This window comes from Lithobates pipiens, unplaced genomic scaffold (assembly GCF_037356315.1).
Source record: "Lithobates pipiens isolate NorthernLeopardFrog02 unplaced genomic scaffold, aLitPip1_a1.2 Scaffold_7, whole genome shotgun sequence".
Lineage (NCBI taxonomy): Eukaryota > Metazoa > Chordata > Amphibia > Anura > Ranidae > Lithobates > Lithobates pipiens.
In genome coordinates, this window is record NW_027507892.1 from 591,577 (window position 1) to 607,821 (window position 16,245).

Here is a 16,245-nt window from a genome sequence, read left to right on the forward strand (position 1 = left end):
GATTCCCTTCGGTACTACCTGCTAGGTAGGCACTTTGACCTGGTGACTGATCACGCTCCTTTAAAGTGGATGGCTCAAAACAAGGAGACCAATAGAAGGGTAAATAGGTGGTTCCTGGCCCTACAGGAATTTAACTTTACAGTTAAGCATCGCCCTGGTGTTAAAATGGGGAATGTGGATGCTTTCTCTCGGATACATGCGTGTCTGGCTGCTTGTGTTACAACCCCAAGGTTGAAACAAGAGGGGGGGGGGTATGTGGCAGCACGCAGGTAAAATCACCTGGTTGTATTCAGGATGGGAAATATGTGTGTCCTAGATTCAGGCTTTATGCAGACTTTTACAATTAGAGGGGAAGAGTTAATGAGCCCAGCTGTAGTAAGTGGGCTCATTAAGACCTCTACAAAAAACCCCAGCATGCATAGGGAGATGCTCCATCCTGGAACCAGTTTTGTGTGTATAGACTGGGGAGTCTGAGATCTGTTCTGTGCGGTGAGTTAACGCCTGTGTGGCAAACCCCTACAATAGAGATAGGGACTGGGGCAGCACAAGGCTGCACCCAGTTGTTAGACAGGGAGTCTACGTGTGTAGTTAGAGGTCAAGCTGACCAGGATTTATTTTCTTGTTTTATTTTGTTTGGCTGTTATATGTATCACTGCATGTAGCCTAAATAAACCGGACCTTTTGTTTTTTGCACCTACACCGCTGTCTGCTGTGCCTGACTTTGTGTTGTGAACCCATCCAGGGGGTCACACACACCCGCTACCGAGCGAACCCCCTCACAGTTTATAGAGGAAAAAATAAAAACCACAGAGGTGATCAAATACCACCAAAAGAAACCTCTATTTGTGGGAAAAAGAGGACGTCAATTTTGTTTAGGAGCCACATTGCACGACCGCGCAATTGTCAGAGCCTAATCGCAAAAAAGTGCTTTGGTCTTTGGCCAGCCAAATGGTCCGGGTGGTTAAGTGGTTAAATTAAGACTACAGGGATAGTCCCCTATGCAACTGTAAATTAGTCTCTGGAGGTTGATCAATGGTTTTATTATTGGCCAGCTCAGATCTATAATACCTAAGCATTACAGTGCAGTGTTCCCAGTGCTTATCCAATGCTGACTCCCTATCCGCCAGTATCTGCTGCAGCTACAAACCCAGCCAAGTGCTGCAGGCACTGCTGTGGGTGATTTTGACAAATGGAGTGCAAACGCAATACTGAAAGCACATTTCGGCACACATTTTTGGTCCCCATGTTGAGGGAGCTTTGGGAGACTCAAAGAACACAAACCAGGTGCTTCCTTTTGATGAATGAAATGTTCGTGGCCCTAAAACCTTGATATAGAAATGTCTTCATCACAGCAGGAATCACCACTGTACTGCACAAGAGCCAACACTTCATTTGCATTTGGTGCTCAGCCACTAGTACTTACCATGGAGCTTTTTGAATACAAACAAGCACGAAATAGCAAAGAAATTTATAGTGACAATAAATGCCAGGACTAGGGATGGGCAGAAGGGCACGGTGCCCTGGGCACGGTGGTGCCATGAGAGGCTGGGGGGGTGGGAGGTCCTGTGAAGTGTTGCTGCTACTACAATCTGATAGAAGTGTTGACAGCAGCTTTACTACCACTGTCAGCATGGAGAAGTGACAAAGCCCAATCTGGAGAGAGCTGGGAGGAGGTTCAGGCTGTGCTCTCTCTCCCCTCCAGGTTCTTCCTCCTGTCACTGCCATGCTCCTGGATCAGGGCTGTCACATCAGCTACTGCGATCCCTACTGTGAGTCTCTGAGGCCGCGATCCCATACCCCCACACCTCCCCCTGCTGGCTGCCCGTCATAAGTTTTAAAAGCAGCTTCCCCCAGGCTCCTCCTGAACTGTGAGGTGTCAAGAAAAGGAGGAGCCTGGGAGGAAGAACATCCCACGGACATCTACAGCATTGTATGTGAGGGAGGAGACCATAAACTGGGTACACAACTGGATGGGGGGGGGGGGTCAGAGTAGCATATATTCCTGCTGGAGATGACAGCATTTGTGCTAGTGGGGTGGGGGGGGGGGGGAGTGGATTAGTGATAGGAGGAGGGGTTTTGGGGGATATGTGGTAGGAAATTGAAATTTGTGCTAGTAGAGGGGGATTGGTGAAGAGGAATTTTGGGGGGGGGGGGGGGGGTAAGATTTGCTCTAGAAGGAAAAATTGTGGGGGGGGGATTTGTACTGTGGGGAGATTGGGGGGGGGGCAGAGCTAGGAGGGGAGGGAGGATTTTTTTCTTAGGACTTGTGCTGGTAGGGATTATGAGGGAGGGGGAGATATGTGCTAGGAGGGGAGATTGGGGGGAAATTGTGCTGGAAGAGGGGGATTCTGGGGTTGGTGAGGGGTGAGATTTTTCTAGTAAGGAAAATTTCTGTGGGGGGTGGGATTTGTGCTGGTGGTGATTTGGGAGGGGGTGCTAGGAAGGGTAATTTAGGGGGATTTAGGAGGGGTGATTTGTGTTAGGAAGGGTGATGGGAGGGGGGGGGGGATTTATGCCAGTAGGAATGACAACTATGCTCATACATCTTGGGGGTGGCACTGGATCCTGTAGTACCCAATGTGAAAAGGCCAAGGTGTGCCCCACCAGCTGTGAATCCCTTCAGCGCCATAGCATAGCATTCTTGTTCTGTGTGCCCACGGCGGCCACCTCTCCTGCTTACCCCTCAGCCTGCCCCCTGGTGCCAATGATTTTAAAATGATACGTTTGGAGCAGACAGACCACCTTAAATCTATGCTAGTACAGGGAGAGAATGCAAACTCCATAAAACAGATCACCTGAATTTGATCTGGCCTCGATGCCTTTGTAAAAAGGGGTAAATGGCCACTTTTCTGTTCAGTTCTATAATACTACTAATTTAGGAAGAGAAAAAAAAAATGTTTTGAGATGTCCTCCTGTTGGGTCACCACCTCAGGATTATTTAGTCCTAAAATCAGGCCAGCTATTCTCAACCAGGGCTCCTCTCCAGATGTTGTCAGGGGTTCATTGAGCTTTGGCTAATTGCCCCTTTCCATTTAAAGCGGGGTTCCACCGCCGTTTTTTTTTTTTTAGGGTTAATTGCAAGAAGTACGTTTTCTAATTTTTTTACTTACTTTTTTTTTTCTAATGCTCCTGCTGCCATTTTTGGTATTCTAAAGACTTTATAAAAAACGTCTCCTGACGTTTTCCATTTTGCCTCTGGGCATCTGTAAAGCCCACAGGCATTGTCTTCCGGGACACTGTGCTGCTAATGTCCCAGCATGCACCGCCAGTATAATCTCCGATCTCGCGCATGCGCCGATTAAACCACTCGAGCGCTGACAACAACTCAGGTTGCCATCACAACGGGCGGCGTCTTAGGAAGTCCTGCCACGTTGTGATGGCAACTATTCCTTCCTCGCGTGAGAACTCGAGCCTGGGCGCCACACAGACTCCTGGGAAATTGAAAAAACTATCCCAGGAGACAGTGCGGCCAACAGGAAGCGCAGACCTGCCGCTGAAGTCCCACCTATATCCGCAGCCGCACCGCCCCTTTCCGGAATCTCCAGGACCAGGAAATTTAAAAAACGAAAAAGACACAAGATGACAGCAGCAAGGTAAGGGGGATATCCAGCAATTACATAACAAGACAATCCTATAGGCATAGGAGTAGTAATTCGGGTGGAGCTCCGCTTTAATGATCTTTAACTCGTTTTGAGGCCAACACCACTTGGCAGAGCTGGCTGCATTACTAACGAGCATTCTGACCACCCAATTCCACCTCCTCCATCCATGGGACCCTGGCATATCTCTATAAGTAATGATAATATGTGAGACTCAACACCACTTCTCTAAGCCCTTGTACACACGGTCGGACATTCTGACAACCAAATATGTTGGATTTTGTCCGACAGATTTTGTCCGAAACTGTTGCATACACACCTTTCGGACAAAGTTGTCGGAAAATCCGATTGTACATAACGTGATGACGTTTTTTCGTTATGACAGGACTACGTTCAGGCTAGTAGCCAATAGCTTTGGTCTAGGAATTTGATCTGAGCATGCGTGGCACTTTGTCCGTCAGAGTAGGCTACACATGATCGTAGTATGTCCGATTTTACGGACAAGTTGGAAAACTTGGTCCGTCAGATACTCCGACGGAATCAGTCCGATGCAGACCACACACAGTCGGATTATCCGACAACACGGTCCGATAGGACACATTCCGTCGGAATCTCCGACCGTGTGTACAAGGGCTAATGTGACTGAAGATATGTGCACACTCAGAGGTGTAGGCTAGACCCGATATGCATTATTATGTGACCTCCACTGTAGAAGGGGGCATTCTTCCCACTCACCACCAATATAAGGGGTGTTTTTTTCCCCAATGACTTTTAGTAGGGGTTCCTGAAGACCTGAACATGATTTCAAGGGTTCCTCTGGGGTAAAAAGGTTGAGAAAGGTTGGATTAGTCTATTATATTTCAATGTTTTTTTTTTTTTAAAGCAAAGCTCACCTTGGAACCCAAAGCAAATCCTTAACGGCCAGCACCCGTACCGCCTGCAAAAGTATCTTCTCCTCCTCTGTAGGGGGAGCTTTTGTTCCCCAGCTTTCGCTAGGAATCCTGGGCCTTTGTTCCCGTGACAGTTCAGGTTCTTCGCTGTCTGTGGAGAAAAGCGTGCTGTTGTAACTCACTGGTGTACTGGGCAGACTGGAGGAGGACTTAGCTGTTCCTTGAGGTACAGAGGAAGATGATGACAGAGAACAATAGTCGGTCAGGGAATCTTGGTGGCTTAAGAGCTGCACTCCTCGATCTTGGCTGTAGATGATGTTAACTTCGGATTGGCATTGCCTGTCACAGTTTGTTTCCGGCAAGGTGACTGGTGCCAGTTCTGAAGTAGCCTTTAAAGCAAACATGTCCCTTAAGGGGCTACAGTCACCACAGAAATATCGAGCACAGAGTTGGTAGTCAGCAGCATGATACATAACTAAAGTGTTGGTTTTATCATCTAAGCACCAAACTGTGTCTTCTCCGTTGCAGTCTGTGCTGGTTGCCATTGAGATAACGAAAGATGGTGCGGTATAAGGTTCCAGCCTTTTGGTCAGTTTCAGAGATGTGAGTTCCACTATGAGGATGCCAGGCCCATTGCTGTACCACACCTCAGAGCCTCCATTAGAGATCTCCATTGACAGCACAGGGTATGGATTTTGTCTTGGATCTTCATCACCAATCTTGAATAAAGTGCGGTTGGCAGTGCGTGAACAGATATAGGAGCAATCAGCGATTGGGATACCGCTGGATACTGGGAACACCGAGACCAAGCTGTCCGCAAGACCAGCAAACACTAAACAGGAGGTCTGCGTGTAGAAATAAACACAATAAACAATCAGCATCATGTTGAAGTACATAGAGAGGTAGACTAATTTGGGTTAAAGCGGAGGTCCACCCTAAAGTGGACCTTCCGCTCTTTGGAATCCCCCCCCCCCCCCTCCGGCGCCACAATTGGCACCTTTCAGGGGGGAGGGGGTGCAGGTACCTGTACAGCACAGGTATCTGCACCCACTTCCGGCGTAGATTCTGCAGAAGGTACGCCCCTTTCCGCAGAATCTACGCCCCTTTTCGAAAGTCCCCCGCTGCCTGCTGGGAAACACACGGATCCCAGAGACAGCGGGGACCATCCTCATTGCGCAGCGCGACTCGCGCATACGCAATAGGGAACCGGGAAATGAAGCCGAAAAGCTCCACTTCCTGATTCCCATACCCAAGATGGCGGCGGCAGCACCAGAGAGACGATCGAGAGATCGGCTTCGGGTGCCAACATCTGGGCGGGTAAGCTGGGCGGGTAAGTGTCACTATTTTAAAAGTCAGCAGCTGCAGTATTTGTAGCTGCTGGCTTTAAAAAAAAAAAAAAAACGGCGGAACTCCCGGCGGACTCCCGCTTTAAAGCAGAACTTTAATGCCCTGTACACACTGTCGAACATTTCAACGACAAAATCCGGATTTTGACCCAAACTTGTGTTGCATACACGTGGTCGCACAAAATTGCCGGAAAATCCGATCGTTCAGAACGCGGTGGCGTAGAACACGTACGACGGGACTATAAAGAGGGCAGTAGCCAATAGCTTTTGTCTCGTAATTTATTCTGAGCATGCGTGGCACTTTGTGCGTTGGGAACGGTCTACACACAATCGTAATTCAAACGTTTGGATTTTGTTGTCGGAAAATTTTAGATCCTGCTCTCAAACTTTGTGTGTCGGAAATTCAGACGGAAAAAGTCCGATGGAGCTCACACACGATCGGATTTTCCGACAACAAGATCCGATCGCACATTTGCCGTCGGAAAGTCCGACCGTGTGTACAGGGCATAAGAGTATAATTAGCTAATCTTTTCACTGCTCCAACTGACCACACATGTTACAATATGACTTAATTTTCCTAAGATGTACCACCAACTATGTAGAATGCAGGTATACCTACACAATCCATTCAATACAGTGGGGAAAATAATGATTTGATCCCCTGCAGATTTTTTAAGTTTGCCCACCTAAAAAGAAATGAAGGGTCTATAATTTTGATCATAGCTGTATTTTAAATGAGAGAGACAGAATATCAACCAAAAATCCAGAAAAAACACATGAAATAAATGTTATAAACTGAGTTGCAGTTCAGTGAGTAAAATAAGTATTTGATCCCCAACCAACCAACAATAATTCTGGCTCCCATAGACTGGCAACAGTAGGTGCTCATGTGGTACACAGATTAGTCCTGTCAATATAAGGAGCTCCTAACGACAACTTGTTAAGTGTATAAAAGACACCTGTCCACAGAATATTTCTTCCATTCAAAGCTCACCATCATGGGCAAGACCAAAGAGCTGTCAAAGGACATCAGGGACAAGATTGTAGACCTGCACTGGCTGGAATGGGCTACAAGACCATCAGCAAGAAGCTCGGTTAGAAGGAGACAACTGTTGGAGCGATTATTTGAAATACAGAATAACCATCAATCACCCGCAGTCTGGAGCTCCATGCAAGATTTCGACTCATGGGGTGAGGATGATCATGAGAAAAGTGAGGGATCAACCCAGAACTACACAGGAGAAGCTTATGAGTAATCTCAAGGCAGTTGGAAGCACAGTCACCAAACAAATTATTGGTAACACAATACGCCGCCATGGATTGAAATCCTGCAGCGCCCACAAGGTCCCCTCCAATAAGGAGGCACATGTACAGGCCAGTCTGAAGTTTGCCAATGAACATCTAAACAGCTCAGAGAAAGATTAGGAGAAAGTGCTGTGGTCAGGTGAGACCAAAATTGAGCTCTTTGGCATTATGCTTTGGGGCTGTTTCTCTGCTAATGGTACAGGCTAACTTTGCCGCATTGAGGGACCAATGGACGGGACCACGTATTGTAAATTCTTGGATGAAAACCCTTTTCCCTCAGCCAGAACACTGAAGATGGGTCATGGATGGGTCTTCCAGCATGACAATGACCCAAAACATACCGCCAAGGCAACAAAGGAGTGGCTCAAGAAGAAGCACATTAAGGACATGGAGTGGCCTAGCTAGTCTCCAGACCTTAATCCTATAGAAAATGTATGGAGGGAGCTGAAACTTCGAGTTGCCAAGCGACAGCCAAGAAACCTTAAAGTGATTGTAAAGGTTCTTTTTTTATTTTTTTTAAATAACAAATAGGGATGCACCGAAATTTCGGCCGCCGAAACATATCGGCCGAAAATGGTGTTTTCGGCAAATTGCCGAAAGGAAAATCTTGCCGATAACGGGGCCAAAATAGGGACGGGGCCTGTGCGGGGCTCCGCCCCCTGGTGCCGCCCATTGCACGGGTGTTTTCCTGGCTTGTCCCCAGTCCTCCCTCCTCCGTCCTTCCTCCTCCTTTCCTCCTGCCCGACAGTGCGGTGATCTCCATGTGTCACAGAGCTGTGCATTGAATTGCCTGGGCGGCTGCAGTAACAATGTCCCGCCTCCTGTGACAGACGGTACACTGATCCAATGGCGGGACATTGAATCAGCGTGACGTGATTACAGGAGGCGGGACATTGTTACTGCAGCCGCCCAGGCAATTCAATGCACAGCTCCGTGACACACGGAGATCACCGCTCTGACCCGGGCATGGGTAAGGCTGCATTTAGACACTGGCAAGCTGCATGAGGGGGAAAGAGTGTGCCCAGGGCAAGCATTGCAGGGTTTTGTCCACAGCTAAATCACATGTTTTTTTGTGCCCACAGTGCTGCTGCATCCAAAAGTCATTTGTTTGCCTCTGAAACTATCCACCTCTGGCCACTTGTGTGAATGTAGCCATGCTATATAAACCAGGTCACAGTACAAAAGCTGTACTCCCTTTATTGGCCATATATATAAAAAAAATAATAATCTTGATTTTGACCCAGCTAGGTTTTTATCGCCATGTGATAGAATGGGGAAGGGTTAAGTTATTGCTAGTAGAGGTAACGATATGAGCATTCCCAATAGAAGTCTGTTAGAACGGAACCAGGTAGCTGGCTTGGGGCCAGTTCACACCAGATGCAGTTCCGTGTGCTTTTTTTTTTGCACAAAATGCATGCACAGTGTTTTCCATGTATTCCAATGGCTCTAGTTCACACCATGCAGTCAGTTTCCGCACCGGAAACTGACTGCATGGTGTGAACTAAAGCCATTGGAATACATGGAAAACACTGTGCATGTATTTTTATCAGGCAGGCTGCATCTGAGGGGAACTGGTGAGGCTGCTTTGATCTCCTGTACCATGTCCCCAGTCTCTGATCATCTCCTGTACCATGTCTGCAGTCTCTGACCATCTCCTGTACCATGCCTGCAGTCTCTGACCATCTCCTGTACCATGCCTGCAGTCTCTGACCATCTCCTGTACCATGCCTGCAGTCCCTGACCATCTCCTGTACCATGCCTGCAGTCCCTGCCCATCTCCTGTACCATGCCTGCAGTCCCTGACCATCTCCTGTACCATGCCTGCAGTCTCTGACCATCTCCTGTACCATGCCTGCAGTCCCTGACCATCTCCTGTACCATGCCTGCAGTCTCTGACCATCTCCTGTACCATGCCTGCAGTCCCTGACCATCTCCTGTATCATGCCTGCAGTCCCTGACCATCTCCTGTACCATGCCTGCAGTCCCTGACCATCTCCTGTACCATGTCTGCAGTCTCTGACCATCTCCTGTACCATGCCTGCAGTCCCTGACCATTTCCTGTACCATGCCTGCAGTCTCTGACCATCTCCTGTACCATGCCTGCAGTCTCTGACCATCTCCTGTACCATGCCTGCAGTCTCTGACCATCTGCTGTATGAAAATATTTTTTAAAAACAGTCATTTTCGGTATCGGTGCTGTTTCGGTATCGGTTTTCGGCCTAGTGTATTTTTCATTTTCGGAATCGGTTTCGGCACCAAAAAACCCATTCGGTGCACCCCTAATAACAAACATATACTAACCTCCACTGTGCAGCTCGTTTTGCAAGGAGTGGCCCCGAACATCCACTTTTGGGGTCCCCCCAGTGACTCCTCCCTGTATCAGATAAGCCCCTAGGAGAGGCGCCCTACCGAGAACTCAGGAGCGCGTCCACAGACACGAATGCCGAACTCAGCCCCGCCCCCCGCGTCATTGGATTTGATTGACAGCAGTGGGAGCCAATGGCTGTGCCTATATCAATCTATCCAATCAAGAGGCAGGACCCTGTGGAGAGAGGGACAGCGTGCCCCCGCCGAGGAGATGAAGGGGCTCAGATAAGTAAAACGGGTGGGGGGGGGGCCGTGACTGCCAGGTGTTTATTCACCTTAATGCATAGGATGCATTACATTGAAAAAACACGAAGGTTTACAACCCCTTTAAGGATTTAGAGAAGATCTGTATAGAAGAGTGGACCAAAATCCCTTCCTGAGATGTGTGAAAACCTGGTAACCAACTACAAGAAATGTCTGACCTCTGCTTGCCAACAAGGGTTTATCCATCAAGTCATGTTTTGCCTGGAGGTCAAATACTTATTATACTCACTGAACTGCAACTCAATTTATAACAATTGTATCATGTGTTTTTTTTTCTATAGATTTTTGGTTGATATTCTGTTTTTATAGTTTAAAATACGCCTATGATAAAAATGATAGACCCTTTATTTCTTTGTGTGTGAGCAAACTTACAAAATCTGCAGGGGATCAAATAATTATTCTTTTGCCCACTGTATATATCCCAATAAATAGGCCACTGATTCTAGTTGGTGTTATAGCAAAGATCTTGTATACACAAGATTCAAAATACATTTGAAATGCGTTTGTCATGCATTAATACCGATTTGTATAAAGGAATAAAATATAGGCAGTAAAACATAAAAATGTAATTAGAGAAGTCCCCGTTTGTATACTATTCCCACCCTCAGTACACTGACCTTTGCCACAAACGCAGTCAGGAAGCAGGTTACCATTGCTGGCGTGTCAAGCTCTTTCTGGGGGGCACTCAACGGACACATGCCCTGCAGACTGTAGATAGATATCTTCTGATCCTACGTAGTGGGTTTTAACATAAAAATCAGACACAATTTAATTAGTGCACATTTTTTTTTAAACAATTGTCCTTTTATTTTTTTATTCAATATTCAGCCCAATATTCCTCTCATTTTGGAAAAAATTGAACACTTTCATTTCCCTCTAAGGGCCCTTTCACATAGGCAATCCAATCAGGTCCACCTGTCAGTTTTTTTTAGGCGGACTTGATCAGGTTGTCCATGTTTTCCTATGGACCAGTGGGTGTAAACGGACTTGTTTCCATTTACACCTCCCTCCCTCTGGGTCCAATCAGGCCTGCTAAAAAAATAAATAAAAAAAAGGGAGGACTGCATCCTCTTCCGTTTGGGCAGACCGGATCGGAGGCAGCCGGGTGTAAACAGACAAGCAGAGTCTGTTTACTCCCGACTGCCCCCAGAGCAGAGCAAGCTCTGTCCGTGTCCACTCTGCTTAAAGCGGGAGTAAACCCACAGATGTTTTTTTTTTTTTTTTTTCTACCTGCAAAGGAAAAGGCATAATGAGCTAGTATGCACCGCATACTAGCTCACTATGAAATACTTACCTTAGAACGAGGCCCCGACATCTGGTCCGATCCACGCCGAGGGAGCTGACATGCTCCCTCGGCATTTCTTCCGGGTATCGCGGCTCCGGCGCTGTGAGTGGCCGGAGCCGCGATATCGTCACTCCCGTGCATGCACGCGGGAGATTTCATCCCGGCCGAGTCCGGCCACTGCCGGGCTTTCAGCCGGGAATCCCCTGTGAGCATGCGCCACTGCAGTCAGTGGCGCATACCGAGGGGAATATCTCCTAAACCGTACAGGTTTAGGAGATATTATTTTACCTACAGGTAAGCCTTATTATAGGCTTTCCTGTAGGTAAAAGTAAAAAAAATGAGTATACAACCACTTTAAACTCAGCATGTTGTGTCATTTGTCCCCGCTCTGCACCGATCAGCAGGGGATCTGTGAGCAGATCCCCTGCTGATTGAAATGCAAACTGCCCATGTGAAAGAGTCCTAGAAGTATCCTTGAGTTGAATGCCATACAAACCATAAAATACACAGATAGATAAATATTATATATATATATATATATATATTCACTCACATATGTATATGTGTTTATTCTTTAGCGCTACAATATATATATATATATATATATATATATATATATATATATATATATATATATATATATATATATATATATATTGTAGCGCTAAAGAATAAACACATATACATATGTGAGTGAATATAAAAGAAATCAATCATTCAAAAATAATGGAAATGTGGAGAAGGCCAATGCCTGTGAAGGTCCTAAAAAGGACCAATATGAGTCCTGCCACCACATAGTGGCTAATCAAAGATGGAATACACTGGCACCGTCAGGCAGTGAAGGCATCAAAGGTAGTCATCTTCAACAAAAAAACAGGGGAAGTATATCTACCGTTACCAAAACAGGTGGACTTGAGTGTCAGCGAGGAATCATAAAGGCAAGGATGCTGAGGATTGGCAGATCAACGAGACTCCAAGGAACCAAGGACCACCAAACACGGCTCCAAAGGGTGTTGTATACGGCCACCAAACCAGGCCTCGGATGTTGAGAACACCAGGGCTGGAACTGGGGCATACCCCAGTTGAAGTCCTTTGGGAAAAAACACGTCGGGCTTGGCTTCCTGCTTCTCACATTGCCCCTCATTTTTACTCCGTGATCACATTTTTTATTCCTATTTATGTATGCTGGTTTTTAGAAATAGAAAACTCACTTTTTTGACCTACACCATATGGAAGCATTTTTTCTTTGCATAAACTCCAGGACAAGAGTTCCTTTGTTGTCCAGTTCAACCTTCTGTGCCTAAGTTCCAGCCCTGGTGTTCTCAACATCTGAGGTCCGGTTTGGTGGCTGTCTACAATACCCTTTGGAGCCGTGTTTGGTGGTCCTTGGTTCATTGGAGTCTCGTTGATCTGCCGATCCTCGGCATCCTTGCCTTTATGACTTGTTTTTGCTGACATTCGAGTCCCCTCGTTCTGGTAAGAGTAGATATACTTCCCCTGTTTTTTGGTTGAAGATGCACTACCATTGATGCCCTCACTACCGGACGGTGCCAGTGCATTCCATCTTTGATTAGCCACTATTTGGCGGCGGACTCATATTGGTCCTTTTTAGGACCTTCACAGGCATTGGACTTCTCCACATTTCCATTATTTTTGTATGATTGATTTCTGGAACACTCATATACTGCATGTATGTGTGTGTGTTTATTCTTTAGCGCTACAATTTATACCATACACGTCCTAATATATACACACACACACATACAGTGGGGGAAAATAATTATTTGATCCCCCGCAGATTTTGTACGTTTTCCCACTTACAAAGTAATTAAGGGTCTATAATTGTTATCATAGGTGTATTTTAAAATGATAGAGAAAGCATATCGACCAAAAATCCAGAAAAAACACGATACAAATGTTAAAATTTAGTTGCACATCAGAGAGTAAAATAAGTATTTGATCCTCAAGCAAAATATGACTTAGTACTTAGTGGACAAACCCTTGTTGGCAAGAACAGAGGTAAGACATTTCTTGTAGTTGGTTACCAGGTTTGCACACATCTAAGCAGGGATATTGGTCCACTCTTCTTTACAGATCTTCTCAAAATACTTAAGGTTTCTTGGCTGTCTCTTGGCAACTCAAAGTTTCAGCTCCCTCTGAAGTCTGGAGACTGGCTAGGCCACTGTATGACCTTAATGTGCTTCTTCATGAGCCACTCCATTGTTGCCTTGGCAGTAAGTTTTGGGTCACTGTCCTACTGGAAGACCCATCTTCAGTGTTCTGAAGGTTCTCATACAAGATTTTACCATACATGGCCCCGTCCATTGGCCCCTCAATGCGGCAAAGTCGGCCTGTACCTTTAGCAGAGAAACAGCCCCAAAGCATCAGGTTTCCACCTCCGTGCTTGACTGTAGGGATGGTGTTCTTAGGGTCATAGTCAGCATTTCTCTTTCTCCAAACCCTTCTCTGAATCATTTAGATGTTCATTGGCAAACTTCAGACGGGCCTGTACACGTGCCTTCTTGAGGAGGGGGACCTTGCAGGCACTGCAGGATTTCAATAATCCATGGCGTGTATATTGTGTTACCGATGGTTTGTTTGGGGACTATGGTCCCAAATGCCTTGAGATCATTCACAAGCTACTTTCTCATGATCATCCTTACCCCATTAAGTGAAATCTTGCATGGAGCTCCAGATGGTTATCAATGGTTATTTTGTATTTCTGCCATTTGCAAATAATCGCGCCAGCAGTTGTCTCCTTCTGACCAACATTGTTGGTCTTGTAGCCCATTCCAGCCTTGTGAAGGTCTATATTCTTGTTCCTGAGGTCCTTTGACAGCTCTTTGGTCTTGCCCATGATGGTGAGGTTTGAATGGAAGAAAAATTCTGTGGACAGGTGTCTTTTATACACATAACGAGTTGTCGTTAGGAGCCCCTTCTTATATTGACAGGACTAATCTGTGTACCACATGAGCACCTACTGTAGCCAGTCTGTGGGAGCCAGAATTATTGTTGGTTGGTTGGGGATCAAATACTTTTACTCACTGTACTGCAATTCCATTTATAACATTTGTAACCTTTTTTTTTTTTTTTTGGATTTTTGATTGATATTCGGTCTCTATTATTTATAATAGACCTATAATAAAAATTACAGACCCTTAATTTCTTTGTAAGTGGGCAAACTTACAAAATCTGCAGGAGATTAAATAATTAATTTTCCCTACGGTATATATCAGGGATCACTAAAGTATTAGAAGGGTGAGAGCGCCACACAGGTTTGTAAAGTCCATAAAGGATTTATTCCACATAAATAAGTTCATTCAAGTCTGAAACGTTTCGTGCGTCAAGCCTCCTCCATCAGGATTTGTGAAAAATAATAGATGGAATGGAAAAAGACGACAGCTGTCCAGTTAGGCGCACATACAACCTGTAGATATCTACATGTTGGCTTTCTGTGTGGAATAAAGCCCAAACTAGTGTGGTGCTCTCAGCCTTCTAGAACACGACGTCAATATATATTGTGATGTGACAGCTAATATCTGTTACCCCTGGGATTCTACATCTTTATAATAAAGTTCACACCTCAGTGGCGATCCACAGCATGTTCTGTACTTTCAGCTGGCTACACATTTTCAGCCCAGGACAGCTCAAGCCTCGTACCTCCACCTGACCTTTGGCCACATCCACAACGGTATAGTTTCTATAGAGAAAAACAGGGTAAGGTTGGTGCTGCTGGGTCTTCTGTATGGTATGTTTGTTACAATGAAAGTGGTTTTAAAGTCTATACATTTCTCACCTTTAATGCATTCTCTGCATTAAGGTAAAAAACGCCCCACTGCATGTCCTACCCTCCGGGTTCAAAACACTTACCTGGTTCCATGTCACCACTTCAGTACCTGCACTTTTCCCTCACTTTCTGCTTTCACAGTAGAAACTGAGGGCAGCGGACCCATAGGAACCTGCTGCTGTCAGGTCAAACACCTGTGTGGAGGGTGCGGGGGTGGCGATGGGCACGGCATACCGGTGCAGTGTGTGTTTCACATGTGCTTCCTTTGCAACCTGTTTGCTACAGGAGACACATGAAGGAGGGAGGAGCCAAAATCGCTGGCAGGGACCGCCTGAAGAGGAGGATGGTGACCTTAATGCCGCATACACAGGACTGAATTGTCCGGCGGACTTAGTCCGCATTACGCCGGACAATTCGATCGTGTGTGGGCTCCAGCGGACTTTTTTCATCGAAAAGTCCGTCTGACTTAGAAAGTAGTTTTGCATCAAAATTTGTCCGCCGGACTTGGCTTTCAGTGGACAATCCGTTCGTCAGTGTGCTAGTCCGGCGGACTAAGAATGACGCATGCTCAGAAGCAAGTACAAGAAGGAAGCTATTGGCTACTGGCTATTGAACTTCCTTTTTCTAGTCCCGTGGCACGTGCTGTACGTCATCGCGTTAGAAATCGCCGGACTTTCGGAGTGTCCGTGTGTGGCCAAGTCCGTTCGGCGGATTGTTTACTGGATTGTTTGCCAGACTAAGTCGGCCGGACAATTCGGTCGTGTGTACGTGGCATTAGTGTGATGTTGCTGCACAGAGCAGGGAAGCATAGCCTCCTTTTTATTTAAAGTGATACTAAAGTCTCATTTTTTTAAATTTAAAAACAACAACCACGTCATACTTATCCTCTTATGTGTAATGGTTTTGCACAGAGCAGCCCAGATCCTCCTTCTCGGGTTCCTCCGCCGGTGCCCCTGGCCCCTTCCTTCTGCCGAGTGCCCTTACAGCAAGAAACTTGCTATGGGGGCACCTGAGCTGAGCCACTGCTCAGTGTGTCCATTCAGACACTGAGCCACAGTTTGGCCCTGACCCCTCTCTCCTCATTGGCTCTCTTGACTTTGACAGTAGCAGGAGCCAATGTCTCAGCCAATGAGGTGGGAGAGTCCGAGACAGCCAAGACTCTCGCGCAACATCACTGGATCAAGAAGGGCTCAGGTAAGTATTAAGGGGGCTACTGCACACTGAAGACTTTATCTTAATGCATAGAATGCATTAAGATTTAAAAAAAACTTCCAATTTTAGAATCACTTTAAAGCCCAAGTCCGTGCAAAAAAAAAAAAAAAAGTTTTCCCATGCAGTGGGGCTGTGCCAGCACTGCATGGGTCAAAAGCGCATTTTGATTTTGTCTAGGGGTGAGGAGAAA

The 16,245-nt window shown here is 46.2% G+C and overlaps 1 protein-coding gene across 1 annotated transcript in view; it reads right to left on the reverse strand.

Annotated features, from left to right (window-relative positions):
* The window catches only part of LOC143959292 (leucine-rich repeat serine/threonine-protein kinase 1-like), a gene marked incomplete in the record, with an annotated part of 364,255 nt that overhangs the window by 31,776 nt on the left and 316,234 nt on the right, over nt 1-16,245 (reverse strand). Inside the window, 2 exon segments of the mRNA XM_077467970.1 lie at nt 10,404-10,502; nt 14,639-14,756. Coding sequence (XP_077324096.1) covers nt 10,404-10,502; nt 14,639-14,756 — 217 coding nt within the window.